At 37.6% G+C, this 23,333-nt stretch overlaps 1 protein-coding gene across 1 annotated transcript in view; it reads left to right on the top strand.

Annotated features, from left to right (window-relative positions):
• RSPO2 (R-spondin 2) overlaps window positions 1-23,333 on the top strand; it is a 181,099-nt gene that overhangs the window by 115,783 nt on the left and 41,983 nt on the right. Inside the window, exons 3-4 of the mRNA XM_032760264.2 lie at window positions 3,897-4,040; window positions 6,440-6,628. Coding sequence (XP_032616155.1) covers window positions 3,897-4,040; window positions 6,440-6,628 — 333 coding nt within the window. The remainder of the gene's footprint in view (window positions 1-3,896; window positions 4,041-6,439; window positions 6,629-23,333) is intronic.

The raw sequence follows: 23,333 nt of genomic DNA, 5'->3' as shown, positions 1-23,333 counted from the left end.
TTCCCCCCACCCCCCGCAAAGCAGAGGAGTTACCTCCTGGAGAAATGGCTGAACAGAGCAGGGGGTTGTAGTTGGATCTGGGGTGCTGAGGAAAGGTCATCAAGGGCTGTGAAGCACGTCAAGTAGGAGACCTCCTGGATTAGGTAGTTGTGGTGCTGCTTGCTTTCAAAAATATTGGGTTTGGCTGGGCATGGTGGCTCACACACTTTGGGGGGCCGAGGCGGGCGGATCACCTGAGGTCGGGACTTTGAGACCAGACTGACCAACATGGTGAAACCCCATCTCTACTAAAAATGCAAAATTAGCTGGGCATGGTGGCGCATGCCTGTAATCCCAGCTACTCGGACGCTGAGGCAGGAGAATCACTTGAACCCGGGAGGCAGAGGTCGCAGTGAGCCGAGATTGTGCCATTGCACTCCACCCTGGGCAACAAGAGCGAAACTTTGTCTCGAATGAATGAATGAATGAATGAATAAAAAGTATTGGGTTTGTAGGTGTTTGTGAGCAGATGAGCTCTGTCAGTGTAGGCTGCTGAATGCATGGGCCACCTACGCTGGTTTTATGTGGTGGCAAAGAGCAAATGAGGCCAGGATGGCCAGCACAGCTTCAGGTGCTAGGACTTGGCACTGATCAAAGCTTTTAAAGCAATGCTTTATTACACAGACAATATTTTATTTAGTTTTTTCACCTTACAATTTGAGTGAAGGAAAAGCAACACTATTGAACATGTGAAAACAAAAGATACTGAGATGGCTAAATGAAGGTATGTGTTGAAGGTTATAGCAGATTCAACATTATTAAATCAGGGGTATAATTCATGCACTCAAATCTGAAAAAGTTTTAGATGGGATAGATACCTTTATTCTTGCCTGTTAAAATCAAAAGAGCTTAATTTTACAATGTTAATGGAGTGGCACTTTTTTGAGTAAACTTAAGTAGGTCACAAATACATATTGTAATAACTTTTTCTATGATACTTTAATTACATAAATGTAATTATAAAGGATATGATTCAGAAAAATAACTCTAACATATTTCAAAATTCTACTATCCCCTCCCCAAATTAACTTCCCTAAGCTACTTCATACCCATGAACACACGCACGCATACATAGTTTTATTGTGTCATACTATATATATCTTGCAACTTGCCTTTTTTTTTTTTTTTTTTTTTTCTGTTTTTTGAGACAAGGTCTCACTTCGTTGCCTAAGCTAGAGTGCAGTGGTGCAAACACAGCCCACTGCAGCCTTGACTTTCTGGGCTCAAGTGATTCTCCTTCTTCAGCCCCCAGGTAGCTGGGACTACAGGCACATACCACCATGCCCAGCTAATTTCTTAGAGATGGGGTTTTACCATGTTGCCTAGGCTGAACTTGAACTTCTGAGCTCAAGTGATCCATCCGCCTTGGCCTCCCAAAGTGTTGGAATTACAGATATGAGCCACCATGCCCAGCCAACTTGTCTTTTTTTTTTTTTTTAACTTGACAATGGATTTTCCAGGTCATTACTTATAATTCATCTTGTACTTTTAAATGGTTATAGTTTTCTACAATTTGAACATATCATATTTATATTCTACTTGAATTTGAGAACAAATAATTAAGCTTTCATCCAACATGATTTATACCTGAAGAAGTCCTCAGGGACTTTACAGAGAATGATAGGTATTTCAGCAATTCCATATTCTGTGAACTGGTATTAGGAGCATGGAATGAAATGAGGAAAGGGAGCTACAAGTAACAATAAAGATCAGCAAAGGGCTTGGTAAAATGAATTCCAAATGCTTATTGCTATAACTTTTTGGCCAAAAAGCTTATTGATGTGGTTTTATTTTAAAGAGAAGTCAGACCTCGTAGATGATAGCTGATTTATGAAGTGTAAAGTCCTTTTTTTCTCTTTAAGTGTAAGTGCTTTTTTTTTTTTTTCTCTTCACCCTTTAGTTCTGTTTTATCCTTTGGAATGCTCATTACTATTTCTTGGAAAATAACTCTACAGCAGGAAGGGCTGCTTGTTTTTTAAAAAATATAGCAAGAAAACTAACAATTTGTGGACATAATGGTCATGTAGTTTGACCATGATTAAGAGGTTATTGACCAGCTATGGACCATGGTTTTATTAAAATATAGGTTACAGCATGTAAGACTACAAATGAACCTTTTATGGGGTGATAAACTATTCTTCTGTGCTCACCATTTCCCTCCCCACCAAGGGAGCAGTAGTGTAGATTTGTATGTGGACTTTGACCCACACATATTTGGTGTTCTGTTTATAAATTTGGTAACATTTTAGAAGTTGCATTAGCTGCTTCATAGTGGTCATTTAATACAAAGAAGCCTGTTTAGACTCAAAATTGAAAGGCAAAGAGTTAGCATTTTTAAAAGGTCTAGACACAGTCATTTCTTATGTGATCTGTTTTAATGAAATTTATTTTTAGCCTTCAAATTTAGCCTTTAAATCACTGAAATCTTCAGTGATTTAACATTTTGGCTACATTTTTTTTTACCCCTTTATCTCTTTGCCTATAGGAACTATATGTCTTAAAGTTTTTCTGAATCCTTAAAGCGTGAAGTATAGTTCTGGAGTCTTGTAAAATGAATACATGTGATGTCACAGAGTTTTCATAGCACTTTACATGCTGTCAATTGCGTCAGTTAAAACTGTTACAAGTAATAATGTACCACAATCTGTTGAAAACTTGACCTTGGAGTTTACCGGTCCTGCAAACTTCTCTCCTTTACTTTCCTTGAAGAGTAGTTAAGAGTTTATTTATTTTCACCTGTGCATGCCAAGGATTTCTGGCCCAGATGTTACTGGCCTACCAGGGAATGTGATCTAGAATACAAGCTTATAAATTATTGCTTCTTTTTATACCTTATTGTAATGTATGTGGTTTAGTGGAAAAATACATGTTTCTAATTCACTGTGGCTTCTATCTGCAGACTAGCTATTATAAGCCTGTCAATTTACATATATTATTACAAAACCTTACAATAGTTTTGTAAGGTCAGCGATGCCCTGTTTAATACAGGAGGAAATAGAGGCTCAGAGAGGCATATAGTTGTCTAAAGTTACAGAGCTGGTAAGGGCAGAGCTTGGTATTCGCACCCAGATGTAACAGACCTGAAAGCACATCTGTTTCACAAACTCCTAGTGGACTTCAGTGAGCAAGTTATAGAGAGAAAGAGAATGGATTTGAAAGGCAGATGGTTTGGTGGCTTTAAGAACCAATTCAGCTGTTACTCTGTTAGTCCCAGATTTCTTACTTGTAAAATGGAGTTTCTACTGCCCAGCTGTAGGATTATTGTGAAGATTCATTGGAAATATATGTAAAGCCTTTGACACATTGTAGGTTTTCAACAAAATGACCTAAACTTCCACCCCCGCGCCCTACCCAGGTCACCCTCTGATGAATGTAGGTGCTAGCGTTGACCAGTGCCCTGTAAGATAGACCATGCATTTTAAAACATTTTAAAAATTAAAATTCTTCACCCATTTACTATACACAAACACGTATTACAGTGTTCCCATTGTAGGCCTTTTGAGGGCAGGACAGATTTCAATACTGGCAGCAAGTAATTTGTGGAGGGAGTGTTTTCTTTTTCTTTCGAATTTTTTGTTTTAATCCGATCTGGAGATTACCAACATTTCCGAAAGTTCTCATGGCGCCTGGGACCCTGGGCTGGCATTCTCTCTTGGATTCTTGAAGTAGTAAGCTGTTGAAAGAGACAGGAATGATTTGGAATGAGATGGCGCTAGGACACAAATGAGTTAAACAATATTTCTCTGATGATGAGAATTTCAAATGGGCTAACCTGTGAGTTTATAAAAATTTTATTTGTAAAACAAGTAAATTTCTTTGACTGAAATTTTCTTTTTTGTCTTTAAAATTGTTTTTAGGATGCAGAATAGAAAACTGCGATTCTTGCTTTAGCAAAGACTTTTGTACCAAGTGCAAAGTAGGCTTTTATTTGCATAGAGGCCGTTGCTTTGATGAATGTCCAGATGGTTTTGCACCATTAGAAGAAACCATGGAATGTGTGGGTGAGTAGTTTTTAATGTAACTCTCAAACTGCAACTTTTATTTTAACACGTTTCTTAAAAATATGCATGCTAGATATATTTAAACTAAGAAACAAATTGGTTCTCTTGTTCAGTAGAACTGAAAATTAAGTTCTTTGCTGACTTTAAGTATCATGACAATTGGATAGTCTCATATCTTGCTGTAAAATTTGCCAGTTGTGCATTTGCTAGGTTAATCTACTTAAGTGCTAACAAGGTTTTTTAAATCATCTGTGTAATACATCAATTTCTTAATAAATTATTAGTAACTGTTAGAGAAAAGTGTTTTGTTCAGAAGAGAAGTTTTAAGCACTACCACATCAGCTAGCTACTCTATTACTTTTGCTATGTGTGGAAATTACAGAAATGCTTGCTTAGCTGTTTGTATTAAAAAAAAAAAAACTTAAAGGAATTCTTTGTGCCATATTTTGTTGATTATATGTTACAAATGCATTAAAATAATTACTACATTTATATACCTAGAATGCATAATTTGATATATATACTATTTGTGAAAATAGTAACACATTTTATAAATTTTATATCTTCTGAGTGTTAGTAGAATACCTTGGCATTCTTATACCACTGATTGAAAGGTAAAGATCTGTCAGTGGCTGGCTACATAATGATGAATCTCTTAATCTAATCATGGATGTATTGACATGCCCCCTCCTCAGAATTTCATTTGATGTTATATATCTGATATGATATACAACACAGCTACGTATTAGACTTTACATCCCTTAAAATGGAGACTTAAAAGAAAATTTGACATTTTTCTATGAAAATATTGCTGAAGTAGTCTGTAATTGTGTATTTGAGAGCTTGCAGAGAAGACATTTAAATAAGTGGTTTTTTGAAGAAATATGTGTATTTATGTTTCTACTTATGTGTGAATTAATACATTTATATAGGCACCACTATTAAAATAAGAAAGTCACTAGAAGAACATATTCAGAATGTTGAATTTGCTTTTGAGAGGCAGGACACACACATTACACATGTTTAGTGGAAACGCTGAAATCCTTAACTATAAACATATTATAAATAGAGTCTTATGCATTCCTTGAATAAAAAATCTTAAATGTCTTGGAAAAGTCTAAGAAGCAGCTGTGATACCCATTGATGTCCAGAAGACGGAAATATTAATTGTATGCAGACTCTGGACCTGAGCCTTCATCCACTAGCGTGAAGAGGAGTTTTAACGGTGAAGTTGATGAGGAGGTTTAGCTTTGTGTATACCCTTATCCTTTTACTTCCTCCTCTCCCTCGCCTGGGAGTTGAGGGGTAGCCTATTTTCCACTATGTGGACTTAACATAGGAGATGCTAAAGTTTTTACATATGTAGTAAAAACATACATTTTCAAATGACTGATCACATTTGTTTACTTTTCAAACTGTAGTAATGTACAACACCAGTGTGGGGAATAAGAACTGAGAAATCTGTTGAAAGAACAGAAAAAATCAGAAAATGCAAAGCAAGCTCCCCATCTTTTTCACCAAGTGCTTCCCAACTAAAACGCATTTGTGGGTTTGGTGGAGGCACATTCAGAACTAGCCTGTAAAATTTTGTCTTCTGTCATGACAGGAAATCGTGTCTTCTACTTTAGGTTTTAGCTGTTGACTCTTTTAAAGATTACACATTTTAGTGTCGTTAGAACTATTCATAATAGCAAAGACATGGGATCAACCTAAATGTTCATCACTGATAGACTGGATAAAGAAAATGTGGTACATATATACCATCGAATACTATGCAGTTATAAAAAAGAAGGAGATCAAGTCCTCTGCAGGGACATGGATGGAATTGGAAGCCATTATGCTCAGCAAACTAGTGCAGGAACAGAAAACCAAACCCCGCACGTTCTCACTTATAAGTGGGAGCTGAATGATGGGAACACATGGGCACATGGCGGGAAACAACACACACTAGGTCCTGTCAGGATGGGGGCGATGCAGGGAGGGAGAGCATCAGGAAGAATAGATAATGGATGCTGGGCTTAATACCTGGGTGATGGGTTGATCTGTGTAGCAAACCACCATGGCACATGTTTATCTATGTAACAAACCTGCACATCCTGCACATGTACTCCTGAACTTAAAAGTTGAAGGAAAAAAACAGAACTGACCAATAGCACCCTTCAGAAACTGAAGACATGGAAAGTAACAGCTTATGAATTACTTAAGGGGCATTTTTTTAATAGAAGTGTCCTATGGTTCAAAAAATTAAAGTTCCCAAAAGGCGAGTATAGATCTTCAAGGCTGGTATCCGAAGGTGGGGTTAGTGAAGGAACACTGCTATGTAAATTTGATGACAGTGAAGCCAATGGATACTAACTTATGTGCTTGTGTTTTTTTCTTTTTCTAAAAATCTTTACTAGAAGGATGTGAAGTTGGTCATTGGAGTGAATGGGGAACTTGTAGCAGAAATAATCGCACATGTGGATTTAAATGGGGTCTGGAAACCAGAACACGGCAAATTGTTAAAAAGCCAGCAAAAGACACAATACCGTGTCCAACCATTGCTGAATCCAGGAGATGCAAGATGACAATGAGGCATTGTCCAGGAGGTAGGTTTGGTTATAATCACTACTGTATGCTGTGTGCTGTCTGAATTCTCCCACTTCCTAACCACCGTCCCTTCCAAAAATAAGTATTTATCTTTGAATGAAACCCGATAATATTGGTGAGGGGATAAAGTTTTGTTGTACTTACTTAAAACAAATGCTTCAGTTGTGAAAAACATGAAGTGCATATTTTATTACTTTCATAATACCTTAAACATAGGAGAGTACCTTAGTAATGAGCTTTCTAAAATGAGATTTCTAAATGTGTTTTGGTGGCTTTTTCTGCAAATGTACCATAAACGCTTATTCTTACGAAATCAGGCCTTTGCAGATGTTGCTCTGAGGGAAGCAGCCAACTTTCAGTTGAGAAGAGTTTAGATTAGAAAGGTTTATGGAGTCTGTAAAATCATCTGCATCGTTACTAGTTGAAGATGACAACTTAAAATAAACTTGCCCAAACACTGGGAGGAATAAACATTGTCTTAATGTTACCACGATTAGCCGTTTCTCTGTTTTGATAATAATTTGTAGAAAACAGCTACTGGTATGTGTGTGTTTATTCAAATCTTTGTAGTAATTGTGCTGATTTGCAGTAATTATTCTGTAATAACAGGATTAGGCCCATTTAGAAATTGGAAGAGCACTAGCTGAGGTGGCTGACCGATGCAGAATCAGTAAGTTGAAATGTGGGTCTGAGCCCTGTCACTGTGCTGTCCCTAAAGCAGTAATCACTGGGTTACATTTATTTTATCACTAGCGGATGCTACATTGTCATTCGCTCAAAATAGAAGAGTAAAAAAGAAAGTTGTGTTTGGAAAACTGCTCTGTAAAAGAATCAAAACTTTTGTTTGCCTTCATTCTTTCTGTGGGTGCATAGCTTTTCAGCTTTATGACCGTAGCCCAGAAAGATAATATATAACTCCTTAAAACAGGTTTATATCCGTGTTATGCTGCCTCATAGAGAATGTCTATGATCCATGGAGAAAGACAAAACTTTTAAGACTCGAAGACTCCAGTCTGCCTTTGAGAACTATTAGATCCAGATTCAGAAGCTACTATTAGGAAAGCAGCTTTTCCTCTTGAACTAGTTTTGCTTTTCCTTACTGGATCTTTGAAACAAAGTTTTTGTAGGTCTGCTTTTCACTAACAAGGATGGTTTTGTTCACTTAAACTAGGTATTTTTCAGTCAAAATATAAGAAAATGTTTTCTTACAAAACTAATAAGCCACTTCTTGGATAGCTGAGAGCGTTTAACCTGCAACCTTCTCCCTAAAAACAAACCTGATGTATTCAGGTATTGGAAATAAAGACTTTCTTTGTTGTATATTGTTGATATAACTAGCCCCTCCCCCATTCCTCTTCCAGCGATGTGGTCCCCCAATTGTGGTTTGCATTAATAGTAAAAATTAAACTGATAATGCTCCTATAACAAACATGCTCATGTGTAACAAGGGGCAATACATTTCTCTCTCCTCCAAAACTCTTTATTTTGACCTAGCCACAGTCTGGCTTGAGAATTTTCTAGATAACAGCTAGATTGTTAACCATAATATTTATTGCATTTGTATTTTTGTGTTATCAACAACATACTGTCTTAGCTGAATACAACTTGATACTGTCAGCAATTTAAGTTACGCCAAAACAAATGCTTATCTATCATCTGCTAATATTCTCTTTTTGACAAACCAGTAACAGACTGATTTAATTCTTATTGAAGTTTTACTTATTAGGAAAGACTACCTATAGCTCTAATTCTTGTATCTACATTTTCAGTTTAATAAAATCAATTTTATATAACCTTTAAATAGGTTATCAAAGTTATATCATTTTTTACTATTTTATTAAAAGGAAACTAAATATAGTTGTTGAGAGAAATGGCAAATTATTCTGTAATAAAGTAACTTATATTTACAAATGTATGAAATGAAAACTACAAAATTAGCTTTGTAACTTGAGCACCGATTGATAAAAATTGGCGTAACTTCCAGGGAAGTATCCTACCTTGCCTCAGGTAAGAGAGAGAAAAGTTCCTTTCTTCAATAGGTCATGGCGACTAGTGGAAGAATGGAGAAGAAAGCCACTTTATCCCTTTTTACATCTTGATTTGATTTCAGTGATCTGCTTTGACAAACCATGCAAAAATGTAAGTCGTAATCAGGTTGGGAATACAGGCCTTTTTAAGATCTTTGCAACATATGTATGGATTTTTCTCCTGTTGAAGCCAATCTTAACCTGATTGCACACAAACGCAGCCTTAAGCTCCTTCACACTAAAGCAGCAGCACATTAAAATCAGCTGCTTTTGATTACCGAAAGGCAAAAGTTAGAGGTCAGTGTAATGCTATAGTCATCACTATGCATATAAGATATTACATTGAAAACTATTAAATATGAAAACATAAATGGCTTTAAGAGTTTTTTTTTAAAAAAAAAACAGCGTAATGCTTAGCCTAGTTTTTCCTTAACTGTTATATGTCTATTTGCTTTCTTTTTTTAAAAAAAATCAAAGAATATCTGGAAATATCTTAAGTAGTAGATCAATTTACACTTGAAATACTCAGTCTTCATTCCCAAACTTTTCCTTTAGATCAGTTGTCTTGTTTTTTCATTTTTGATAGCATAACCTGTAAGGTTTCTTGGGCTTTTCCAACAATCATTCTTCAGGGGCCTGGTCTGGAGTTATCTGGGTCCCCACATTGTGTCAACTTGTTAATTCAGTGAGCCCTGAGAAGTCACTTAACCTCTCTTGGCCTCCATTTCCTCACGTGTAAAATGGAGGATTTAGGGGGGATAGGTGATCTCTGAGGTCCTGTTCTGTTCTAAAATCTGGTGATTCTAGGATTAATTGCCAAAAGATGCAGGCAAGTTCTGTGGCTGTCATATGAAGGTGAGGAAGAGACTTGGAAGGCCAGGAGCGTAGTTTCACAATGAAGGATCTGAACACTTTCCCAGTAGCTGCCCCCTGCATTTGCCAAGCCTTCCACATCCAGCAGCTTTCAGCTTCCTACTTCAGGGAGGATTCTGCTTGGTCCTTCAAAGACTAACCAAGATTCTTTTTAAATCTGTACATGACCTGTGACTTAGCTACCAATATAGCAGACTGATTTATGGAGAATGACAGAAGAGAAAAGGGTGCATAAAAGACCATGGAAAAAAGAGAGGCCAGGCGCAATGGCTCACGCCTGTAATCCCAGCACTTTGGGAGGCCAAGGCAGGCAGATCACGAGGTCAAGAGATCGAGACCATCCTGGCCAATGTGGTGAAACCCTGCCTCTCCTAAAAATACAAAAATTAGCTGGGCATGGTGGTGGGTGCCTGTAGTCCTAGGTACTCAAGAGGCTGAGGCAGGAGAGTGGCTTGAACCCAGGAGGTGGAAGTTGCATTGAGCCAAGATCACGCCACTGCACTCCAGCCTGGTGACAGAGCAAGACTCCGTCTCAAAAAAAAAAAAAAAAAAAAGACAATTAGAGGAAAAAATATTGAACACTGACTATAGGAAACAAGTGAAAAAAAGAGTGAATGACTTGAAAATGAAAGCTGTATCCATTGCAGATATAACTGTCTCCACTCCCTTTGCCCTCTCCCTGAGTATACTAATTAAGAAAATCATGTTGGGACCAATTTATGAATATATAACCTGAAGCTTTAAGTGGAAAGAATTTCAAGTCTGGGCCATGTTGTACATTAGGGAATATCTTAATACAAAAGTATAAATATGCCTTTTGTTATACATTTAAATGACACATGGAAGAACAAATTTGTGGTTGCTAAGGTATTATGTTGGAGGATGCTCATGTACAGGACAAAATGTCATCTGTAGGTGGCTGTGGTCTTCTATTCTTTCACAGGAGGATTGACCAACATCATGATCTCAATCTGAAATATTCTGTCCTATCTGTATGGGACTCCTTGCTTTCTTTGTCAAGCCCCATCACAACTCATTTTGTTAATTTATTTCATCAGATATTTGTTGAGCACTGCTATGTGCCAGTCATAGGTCTAGCCATGGGATTGCTCAAAGAGTCCTTAGAGAGCTTTTTCTAGCAGGAATAGCTGCAATAAAGAAGTGGGTGATGGTACATAATCTCATGTGGAGACGGGCTGTGGAGACAAGTAGGACAGGGAGCTAGTAAATGGGTCAGGGTATACTATGTTATGTAGAGTGATCAGGAAAATTGAGGAAGTTACATTTGATCAGAGATCTAAATGAAGGATATACTTTGAAGCTTTAAGGGAAAATTTTTTTTGGAGCATCCTTGATTCTCCTGCCATATTTTAGGGAAGAGGAAAGAACTGAGCTCCATGGAGGCTCTGACTGGTCCAAGGTGATACATTACAAGTTACTAGTGGTAGAACCGAGAGTAGGACCATCATCCTGCTGCTTAGGAAACCTGTTTTCCTGTGCTTTTTCCTTGGTCTTTATGATAAAGACCAAAGATAAAGCCATGGTTGTCCAACATTAAACTTCCCAACTTTTAACCATTTCTCCCTCTATGCAGAAATATCATTTTACTTTTGTTCTACAAATGCTTTTAAACAACCCTGCCATCACCATCCCTTCCAATTTGGAATCACTGGTGAAACATATCCCAATGGTCATTGCATAAGGGCCAAAGTGTTGAGCCACTGGCTTTGTTTTGATTCAGCTTGCCCTGTGAAGGCCCTACTCTCCTTTAGAGTCATTGGTCCTTGGTTGGTGGTGGGGGAAAATGTGGCTTCAAGATTGTAGTTGCCATCCCTAATCTTTCAAAGCCAGCCCTCTAGAGGAGACTGCCTTGTGTGGAGCCACATCCAACATTCATCTCTGACCATTGCTCTTTGGCCTACATAGAAGCCCTGGGTAACCTGATCCCCATCTCCACATCAGAAGGCTCTGTGCGGCATGTTTTTTCTTTCTGACACATTTCAACTATCGGACTCTTAAAGAAATTAAGGTGGTGCTTTGTCATATGCTGGGATAGCTTTCTGCCTCTTTTGCTCACAGCTGCCTCCACTCACGATACTGCAGTTTTTAGTAACCACACAGCAGTTCTTTAAATTCCAGTCACATTTTCTTAGTACTGTGCTAAAATTTAAGTATGAAATCTGCTACTGTATACTATTTTAATTTTAGAATATTCTTTCTTCAAAAGTGGTTCTTGGTAGGAAACGAAAGAATTAGCCACTTAGAACCTTGATCTCTGCAAAAATCTACTTTTAAAAAGGTAGTAGTAGTAAGACTTCTCCAAACCTATGTTTTTTCGTGTGTGTATAAACTGACAGCAACATGTGGACTATGTATTAGGTAATATAACTAAAGATGATTGTAGATTGTGATAGATTAACCCCAGAGCAGGAAATAAGCATATTTTTCAATGGGACAGGGTCAAGAAAATATAAGATGGACATATGTTCTTTATTTCTCTACATTTTGTTTACATTTGAGTCACAATTTATGTGGTCTGCTTTATACATGTCACCCTAAAGAGTAGTATGGAAGAGAGGAGATAAGAGAGAACCTCTTTTCTTTTAGAGTTTGTCAAGAATGTCGATATTAAAATTTGTATGTGAAGAAGAGAGCATCTAAAAGGAAATTCTTATTGTCTTTCTGTTTGCTATGCTAAAAGTGTTATAATGTCTGAGAAATCAGTGATTTGTGTTAGTCATTTTAAATTAAGCAAGTTATACTATTTTCCAGGTACTCTGGCTACATGGAAGCTAATCATAGTGTGTGTGTGTGCATGTGCATGCGTGTGCGTGCATGTGTGTGTGTTTTAAGTGATCATAAACTGGGAGGGTAACCCATAAGTTGCCACTTCGAAAATGTTAATGTGTAATTATTAAGTTGGTGTTAAACAAAGATCCACTTGCCTCCAAACATTCCTTTCAGTAGCTAAAGTGTCTGAAATTCCTGCTTCAGGGGTCTTAACAGAATCTTAAGAGGAATCCTCTTCCTCTCCCCAGCGCACCCTCACTTTTTAAAGTATTTTTACTTGTTTCCTGAAAGTAGGCCGAGAATAACCACTGGCACCTAGTGATGGTGGTGGTAGTTTTTCTTTTCAAGGAATGATTTCTTTCACATGGACTAATTTTCACATATTGGAGGGTAAGGGTCTGAGGAAATGAGGGGGGCAGAAAAGGGGTCTCCAAATTAGATACAGTCTTGGGCATAGACATGGACATAGACATAAATATAAGGGGGTGCAAAACACTCAGAATGTGGAGGATGAGGGGGTGGACATGAGACAACTTCTTTTCTCGGTTTCGTTTTGAGACAGTCTGAGTGCCAGCCTTGCTTGCCTAGGGGGCAGGGAGTGAGTGAACTAGTGGAGGAAGACACACCTTTGTGCTGTTCTCTGCAGCTTCCCATCTGGAATCTCTGCCAGCCCCATTTCAATGTAGTCCAGGGCAGCACGCACTAGTCTGTTTTATGGGTACTTGTTAAAAGAATTTCTCAACTACGTATGCCAATGAAGACCCAAAGTTCTATGCAGTAAGCTACTCTTATGGTAATATAAAATACATAAAACAATTTTTACAACACTCCAAAATTCAAACAACTTTAATAGGACACACATGGTGTCAGTGGTAGATATTTTTCCCCCTCCATACAGGAGACTCGTTTTTCCCTTTTATAAGATAGGAATGTCTTAAGTATAAATGCCCTAATCATTTCTTAGAACAACTTATTCTCAGTTGGGCCTTGTGGCTCACACCTGTAATCCCAGCACTACAGGAGGACAATGTGGGCAGATCCCCTGAGGTCAAAAGTTTGAGACCAGCCTGGCCAACATGTGGTGAAACTCTGTACTAAAAATACAAAAATTATCTGGGTGTGGTGGTACATGCCTGTAATCCCAGCTACTTGGGAGGCTGAGGCAGAAGAATCTCTTGAACCCGGGAGGTGGAGGTTGCACTGAGCTGAAATCGTGCCACTGTACTCAGCCTGGGGGACAGAGCAAGACTCCTTCTCAAAAAACAAAACAAAACAAAAACTTATTCTCCCCATCACCTCATCAGATACTTCTCTGGGATCTTTAAATGATGTTGATAAAAAAAGCAGTCAGTTTGCTCATTTAGATTTCCTGTAATACTTCTCTAGCTACTAGATTAACCTAGGGCTGTATGTGTAGATATCCTTCACAATCAGAAGTCAAACATTTTAGTGAAAAGAACAACAGAATTTTACTAAAATCTCAGCATGATTCATGTCATCATAAAGAAGTAGTTAAGATGATAAAATTACTTGGTGTGACAGAGGTGTCAATTTTTTTTTACCGTTAATTAACCTAAAAATGTAAAGGCAGTAGTTTTTGCTTTACAACTGACCTGTTGATATGATACTCAGACCTAATGTTACTTTGTGTTAATATTATCGTCTTGTGTTTGAGGACTTTGGAAACTAGGAGCAAAATAGTTGAGCTTGTCAAGAGACGTTTAATAACTGATGCTGTGTCCATATATCCTGCCCATTACTCAAAGGATTTAGTAAGAACTTAATGTACAAAGACATAAGATAACATGGTAAAAAAAAAAAAACCCAAAAATGTAAACTATTAAAACTAGGAATAATTTAAATTAGAATAAGAGCTCAGGCCCGAATAAAAGAAAAAATAGGCTATTTGGATCTATGTCGGTTGAAGTAATTGAGCCAAAAATTTGACTTTAGGTTTGCTACCAGGCAAAGGAAAAAAGTAGACATGGTTCTAGGTTGATTTAAAATAAGTGATTAATTTTAAACTATCAACTTAGCAGCTTTTAGAGGGGAAAATCACATATGTATGTATCTATGTTTATACACAATACGTATTTACACATGTATGGTACATGTACACACATGCACATATATACAAATACTTATTCCAATTTCAGACACATTAAAGTGTGCATGTGTGTTCGGGGAGGTAGGATTTATGGAACTGAGGAAATTCTTACAGGAAAAAGCTCAGTGGGGAGGCAAATGCTGAACACATTTCTGCAGTATTAGACTTTTCAAGTGTGGAATCACATGGTGGATGATGTTGCCACACCACCCACATTCACATACATGCTTCCAAAAGGTAGAAAGCAGCTTAGTGTTTATCTTTGGATGAAAGCTGAAGGTGTGATTATGAACTTGACTCAATAGTGGCATAAGTAATACTGATTCAGGACTTTTAAAAAATTGTATAAATTTAAAGGGTACAAGTGCAGGTTTGTTGGTGTATTGCATAATGGTGAAGGTTAGGCTTTTAGTGTAACCATTGCCCAAATAATGTACATTGTATTCATTAAGTAATTTCCTATTCCTTAGCCTCCTCTCAACTTCCCAAATTCTGAGTCTCCAGTTTCTATTATTCCATACTCTAAGTCCATGTCTACCTCTTATTTTGCTCCCAATTATAAGTGAGAACATAGGAGTTTTCTGTTTCTGAGATATTTCACTTAGGATAATGGCCTCCAGTTCCATGGAATCAAAATGTTTTGACTTATCAGTTGTTTTTTGCTGTAATCACCCAGTAGGCTATTTTAGTGAATATTGAATGCCTTTGGAACTTCATGGTATCTAGTGAATGCAGGAAATGTGTAGATCTACGTTTATAGCAGTACAATTCGAAATTGTAAAAAATATGGAACCAACCTAGATACCCATCAAAGAGTGGATAAAGAAAATGTGTATATACACCAGGGAATACCACTCAGCCATAAAAAAGGAATGAAATAACGGCATTTGCAGCAACCTGGGTGGAGTTAGAGACCATTATTCCAAGTGAATTAACTCAGAAACAAAAAATCAGATATTGTGTGTTCTCACTTATAAGTAGGAGATAAGCTATGGGGACACAAAGGCATAAAAATGAAATAATGAGCTTTGGGGACTTGGGGGGAAGGGGGTGAGGGATAAAAGACTACACATTGAGTACAGTGTACACTTCTTGGGTGACAGGTGCACCAAAATCTCAGAAATCACCACTAAATAACTTATTCCATGTAACCAAAAACCACCTGTTCCCCAAAAACTATTGGGACAAAAACCTCCCCAGGTGTTTCCAATATGCAATAAAATTTGAACCAAAAAAAGGTGCAGACCTATTATATTGCAGGGGGCAGTTACTCTTCAAACTTGTCAATAAACATGGATTTTCTAAATACATATTCTTTTTTTTTTTTTTGAGATGGAGTCTTGCTCTGTCGCCCAGGCTGGAGCGCAGTGGTGTGGTATTGGCTCACTGCAAGCTCTGCCTCCCAGGTTCACTCCATTCTCCTGCCTCAGGTTCCTGAGTAGCTGGGACTACAGGCACCCACCACCATGCCTGGTTAATTTTTTTGTATTTTCAGTAGAGACAGGGTTTCACCGTGTTAGCCAGGATGGTCTTGATCTCCTGACCTCTGGATCCGCCTGCCTCGGCCTTAAGATATTCTTAAGTAAGGTCAGGAGTTGCATATTTAGGTGTAGAGTTATTTCTGGTGATTATCTCAAGGCCTGCACTCGTATTTTTAGATAACCTTTTGCAATTTTTTGTTGTTGCTCTCCAAGACTGGCCTTTGATCATCTTAATCTGTGTCAAAGCTATTTGTTATGAGAGAACCAAGTACATTTTGAGTAAATGGTTACTGAATTGCATTGACTTTTAAAAAATATGTTACAGGATGCCTTCCAATTTCTCTTTCAACCTACTTCCCCAAGATAAATCCAGTGTTGGAGCTGGGATTTAAGCAATCTGTGATTTTTCTATTGCCGTGTCTTTAGGTCCATCGAATCAATTGATTAAGCATCCATTACTTCCTATGTTCTAAAGAAATAGGAAAATTGGGAGGAGAGAGTGATACAAACAAGAATTTATAGCCAGGTTACGGAATAAGAAAATGCACATTAAAGATAAAAGGCAAAGCTTAATTTTTAAATTATTGAGTGTCAGGTAAGGATGACATTGTTACAGGCTCTGATACTGTAGAACAAAAGATATTGTTTTTAGCTGCCATTGCCAGGGAATAGGAATAGTCCCTGAAGAGGATAAATTATATTAGGAGGAGTGGGTAGAAACCATGTTTAAAAAGGGAGATCATTTCAGACAGAACACTGTGAGGAAAGATACACCAGAATGTGTCTCATGCACCCAAGGGAGGTGAGCAAACGAACCTGGCCGAAACGCAGAATTTGTGAATGGCAGTCACAGAAGCTCACAGCAAAAAATATAAGTTGCAGCCTGACCGAAGTGTGTCCATGGAGAAGACAAGGAGTTTGAATTTTACCTTGTACACTGTGGAAAGCCATGAGACATTTGAGTGTGAAGGTGTTTCAGTAGAAAGCTGACTGAAGACGGAAGTGACTGAAATGGTGTTGGTAAGGTGTTAGGAAGAGGATCAACTGTACATCCCTGATTTAGGGCAAAGCATTAAACAGAGCCTGATTCTGGTGAGAGAATTAGCAGAGAATACTTACGGGTTCTGATGTTCATGCGTTTTTCTGTTGTTTGCTTTTCTAAAGAGTGGAGAATTTTGCCTTGGCTTGCGGTCCACTGTGGCCCCTGTATCTCTTTTTGCCAACTTTCTAAGCCAGGCCATTCCCTAGTTTGTAGTTGTACAGTTTTTTCTTTTTCTTTTTTTGAAATCTAGGCACAATTTGCTTTCACCCTAAGTGAACTATATTTGTTTCTAACTACTACTTTCATCTGCCATTTACCAAGATCCTTGGATGTAGTATTTCCTATTTTCTAGCTTGCCATGTTAACCTTCTAATGAGTTTCCTGTACCAGCCAGCTTGGAGTACTCTGAAAATTTAAAGTACACAAATCAAGTGTTCAGGTCAAGGATGAAAATGTTCCTACAAAGTTCAATTGGAACTGTATAGTCTAACATGGTTTTATCTAGCATGCCACTGACTAAACAAAAGCAGTGTCCTGGAACATTGGGTTGAAAAGGATTCTGAGTTAAATGCTGTGTTCCTGGAGAAAACCATGGAGCTAATAATCAATTTGCAGTTTGTGGCACGAAGTGGGAAGCAATGTATTTTGTATTCATTCCTCTGAATTCGAATCCCTTGACCTGTCCTGCTTACAACTCTTCCTGCTGCCTTCTCTCCAACCTTACCTACAGCACACACTTGGACATCTTCGACAAATAATCATCTAGCTTTTATTTTTCACCTTCAGTGATGGTGGATGTATTTGTATGTTGGAAAAAACAGAATCAGGAAATTTAAATGGGGTTTTAAATTTGGTATATGGCCGATCTTGACCACTTACGGGTTGAATGACAAGTGATTTTATTTCCCAAAGCTTTGTCATGTATGACATGTACTCTCAACAAGATTGTTGAGAGTAGTAAAGGGACATGCATACAAACATGTGAGTTGTTACTATTCTGCTACATTTTGTTGTAATCCTGTTGTTAATTATACAGTATTTTGCATCTTTCTTATAGCTGGCCTGTTTTTGCCTCTTCACTCTCCTTTAATTTTGGCCTACCTTGTGGCTTCAACTATCATTCAGACATGCACCTTCCTTCTGTGCCCCAGTCCCACAGATTTGACCATTCGTAGGCACCTCTCCCTAGGTGTCCTGCCAGCATGCGCAACTAAGCATAGCTAAAGTATAACTGTCTTTGCAAAACCTCATTTCTCCTGGGACAGCCCCCCTTTCCAAAGGCATCACTAGTCTTCCAGTTACTCAGGCTCGCAGTCCTATCTTTGAATCTTTTCCTCACATTCAGACAGATGAGGGGTCGAAGCTTTGCCCAACCACCTAAAAATGTATGAACCAGAGAAGTTTACTTAATCTCTCTAAACTTCAGTGTCAGTATCTATGTTACGGGGATAACAGATGCTTGCTTCACAGGGCTGTTATGAGGATTAAAGGACATCATTCAGACTTTGCCTAGCACAGAGTGAAGGATCACAAATGTGAGTTCTTTAAATAACGACCCACCCAGTCTTACATCTCAATGCTCCACACATCTTCATTTTTATTGTCTCTACTCAAAGACTTTTAATTCTCTTTACCTAGAATGTTGCTATAACTTTTGTTAGGCAGAGGGAGCAAATATTAATTTGCATTTCAGCCTACAGATGTGTCAACATATACAAAGGTGAATTCGTTTCACCTCATCTACAGTGTGATCTAGGCGGCAAAATTGAAACATTAAATTTTAAAAATGGCAGGAAGAGGCACTGAGTCTCCTGATTAGCATAGGGTCTAGAACAGAGGAAGCCTCGAATGTTGAAACGAATGAGGGTTGCAGGATAAACAGGGCAGGCTAATGGTGGCTGAGGAGATGAGACTTCAGAATATAGACCTGGAGTCTATATACAGTCTCTATATAGACCTGGACAATTGAATAAATGAAAAGGAGGGTGAAGGGAAAAGATAAACTGAGCTAAAATATGAAATATGGGAGGTATACAGCCTAACATTTACTTAAATATGGAGAACCTGTTGAAACAATGCAGTGTTAGGTAGCAAAAGAATAAAAATTGGGGCAAATAATAGAAATAAGGAAAAAGAGGCCGGGCGCACTGGCTCGTGCCTGTAATCCCAGCACTTTGGGAGGCCAAGGCGGTCAGATCACCAGGTTAGGAGATTGAGACCATCCTGGCTAACACAGTGAAACCCCGTCCCTACTAAAAATATAAAAAATTAGCCGGGTGTGGTGGCGGGCGCCTGTAGTCCCAGCTACTCAGGAGGCTGAGGCAGGAGGATGGTGTGAACCCAGGAGGCGGAGCTTGCAGTGAGCCGAGATCGCGCCACTGCACTCCAGCCTGGGTGACAGAGTGAGACTCTGTCTCAAAAAAAAAAAAAAAAAAAAAAAAAAAAATTAAAAAGAATGAACTCAGGAGATAAATCAAAATCTGTAAGAGTTGGTTACCAAATTGAGTCTCATAGATTGGCCATTCCAGAAGAATTTGAGGTTTACAGAATTCACAGAGGGAAGAAAAAGTTATTGCCCGTTTGTGATGATTCATTTACAAGGATATTTTTCCTTTGGAAATTTAATTCCTTAAACCATTATATATTAGTAATTCAATCTTAAATGACAGCATGGGGCTTGTAGAAGAGAAGGAAACTCTAGGCCTAGATCCAGAAGTGATAAAACTAGATTTTCTCGGGGTTTGGAGAGAGACCTGGCAGGTAGGTATCTGGACTCTCATCCTTGGTTGAATAAGGTAGTTCTATTTTTTTTTTTTTTTTTTTTTCTCTTTGACATTTCAGGGATTTTGTATGCGTGAGTAAAAAGAGCATGTCTTCCTATAAAAACAGAACTTCAAGATGAACTCATTTGCGTCCCTTCCTTTATAGACTGGAAACTAAAGTGCTGAGAGGTGAAAGAGTGAATTCCCCATGATGATGGTAGATGATAAAGTATAGCTTAATTCTTGCTTTGATGTTAAACCTAGAGCACTTTCTCCCATATGGCTTCGTTGTCTTTCAACCCATAATAATCCCTGAGAATTGCTCAGATGTAATGCAATTAAGATTTTTTTTGTGTTATGGTATAGAACAACTGTGGTGATTAAGCTATTATTTTTGCAGTGTTTCCTCTCAAAAGAGCAGCATGAAACTTGGCATGGACTGAATTCAATAACATGTCTCCTATTTTTGGCAGACTCTGCAAGATTCTATGATAGAGCAATAAAAAGTTATCTTTTTAAGTGGCTTACAATCTTTCATTTGGATATACAAATTATATATACTTAAATATAGTATAAGGTGGATAATCACATGATATGTACCTCAACAAAACTTATTTTATCTTGAATTTCCCCTATAACATTTTATTCATCAGTTATTATGTTTCCTTAGTCCTAGGAGAAAATTGTCACAGATTTTCTGCTCACTTTTTGGTGATACAATCCTATTAGTCATTGATGCAATCTTAATTTAGTTATTAGAATGTCTATTCCAAGATAATAAACCAGAGACTTGAATTATAAGTTTGATTATTACCACAAACTTAGAAAATATACAAAAGACTGGCTTATTTGAAGAGTCTATTTTGCAAAATAGTGAGTGCTTATACCACTTTCTTGAAAACTCTAAAAGAAATGAACCTCTAAATAAATGAAATGGTAAAAGCAATTGGGTACTAATCCAGGTAAGATGTGTATTGTTTAGGCTCCCATCCCCCTCTCCCTCTCTTCTTCTTTTCATCTTATGTCAAAACCTGTGGAAGAAAACCACATGCCTGTGTCTTGCATCTGTGCACAGATTCCTTGTAGTATTCTTGTCTTTTACCTGGTGAGAGTGGTATTGCTAACTTGAGTAATTTAAAGTAATTTCAGCCTCAAATGTCAAGTGTCTGTTGCATTTCAGATCTTCCTCTATTTGGTATAATTGTCAACTCTAAGTGCGCAGATTGACTTAATATAGTCACCAAATATGCTTTGAAGTAAGAGTTATTTGCGTTGCTTCTGTAGCTCTGTTTGAAGCAGTGTACTCTGTGTTGCCATTATCAGTTTGCTTTTACTTTATCAGAAACATAAGACCTGGATATCCCAAGAACTGCTACGTGAAATTTCTCCACGAGGCGATGGCACGTGAGCATGTCTAGCTGCAAAACTATAACATCAGTAATAGCCTAATTTGAACCATTCCTTTTATAATAGCTTACATTTATTAAGAACTTGCTCAAAGGAGTTCAAGCAAGGGTGGTGACCTCTTAAACACCCATATTTCAAAGTTTTTTTTAAACCATACAGTTCTCAAAATGCTGATATTTTATGTAACTTACAGTACTTAGTAACATTATTCCACAATCAGTATTATGCAATGAACGCATAAAGATTGAAAATTTGAAAATATGCGATCACTTATTGTGTGTGTGTGTGTGTGTGTGTGTGTGTACGCGTGCATGTGTGCATGGTGTGGGGAGGAGAGGGCATTAGTATTTTCAGCACTGCATTTAAGGAAATGTTCAATGTTGGGCTCGGCATTTTGTTTGTCAGTTGTCACATTGTTTTCATTGTCTCTCCACTTTTGTTTATTTCCCTGCTGCTTAAGCAGCCTGATGAAATCTCATCAGCTAACTGGGACTGAATGTTGATGAGTGCCAAGTTGCTTTGATGAAATCTACTGTAATCATCTTAAACCCAACTTTATTTGGCTTTAATGCTGGCATTTTCCATATTGAGAAAATTAGTGCATTTGTCCGCTACTGGAGTTGGAAGCCCAGTAAGAAACAAAGATAGTCAAATAAAAACAGCAACCATAATTTAAGTTCGTTTTATACCTTTGAATGCATGGACAAGCTAGCTTTGAAACAACCTTTTTTACTGTTTTAGCATCTGTTCCTTTTAACAACAACAACAACAATAAAATCAGGGTTAGTTATTAGCCAAAAGCATCTTCACCCATGAACAACTAGAAAAAGCAAATGTGTAGTTCCTGTTGACCAGAAAAAAAGCTTTGCTGTCCTGTTATCTGGATTTTCCTAAGAGGGGCAAACATGATTTTAGTATTTTATACTAAAATTCAAGATATTTCATTTTATGAACAAAGAAATTTAGTTTAAAATTTTTACTTTCTAGTGCTATTTCAGGCTACAAAGTCAGTGCTATAAGAGAATCAAAATATCCTAAACTTAAATCTTTATTTTAGATACTTAAGATGTAGAAGAAATTAAGCTTGCTGAAATTTTATATAATGAAACTATGTGATAACACTGTATCTCTTAAGAGATCATTGTGACAATTTCAAGAGGCTTGGGCATTAGATCATAGCACTGCAAATGGTTTTTAAAATGTTAACATGGGCTGAAATAAGATATTTAGGTGTTCAGCCAGTACATTTTACTCTCCTAATATAGGAAGTCAGCAACCTTCTCCTTTCCCCAGGGCTTCTAAATCAAATTTGTCCTGGGGCTGGAATTGGAAGAGACTCTACTTTTAGGGTAACCATGGGCAGTTTCGCCACCCTTGGAGGTTCTTGGGGAGACCAGGGCCGTTGTCTGAACACTTCGAGATTATTCTCTGCTTATCTCAGTTTTCTGGTTTGAGTTGATTCTCTTAAGTTACTATCGAATCTTGACCCTCAAAGGCTGGCACAGAACATGCCCCTTCTAAAACTCCTACAGATGGTGGCAATTTATATGAAGGCAGGCAATTGGTGGCACTTCTGTGGTCATGGGAGAAAGTTATATAGATTTCTACACAATCATGAGACTTTCTAGAACCTAATTTAAATCTTTCCCTTTTCATGTTTTTTTCCTTTGTCAGTTTTCAGTGGGCCTAACCTGATTTATGAATCACTAACTATAAAGAATTCACTTCATAGTTTTACTACATTGTTTATAGAGTGTTCAATCAAGAAGCACTTCAGAATTACACCATTACCAAGTCTGCTCACTGTGAAACCAAGCAGATTTCTGCGTGTGAACAGAACAGGATAAGCAACATGCTGACTCTCACTGGTTAGATTTATTCATGGTCAGAGTGGTCTCTTATGGTGATATAAATTTCATTTTATTTTATATCTTAAGTAATTTATGATAGTTTTCATTTATGTTTAAGTAAATATCTAGCCGGGGGCTATCTTAATGGATTTTACAGAAGAAGCCCCAAAACACAAAAATGGTCTACATTTATTGTGTATAGGGTGTAGAAATTGCCTTTACATAAATAACTTTAGAATTTACATTTTGCAATGATCTATTTTTTGGCACCCATTTATTAGTCTGTTATCACTGTAATCTAGACAAAGCATCTAATGAGTCTATTGTAACACCCAAGTTCCTAGACCTTCTTGCAGTTTGATTTA

This window comes from Hylobates moloch, unplaced genomic scaffold (genome assembly GCF_009828535.3).
Source record: "Hylobates moloch isolate HMO894 unplaced genomic scaffold, HMol_V3 SCAFFOLD_9, whole genome shotgun sequence".
Taxonomy (NCBI): Eukaryota; Metazoa; Chordata; class Mammalia; order Primates; family Hylobatidae; genus Hylobates; species Hylobates moloch.
The sequence above is the reverse complement of the archived record's forward strand: the minus strand, read 5'-3'. Positions and strand labels throughout refer to the sequence as shown.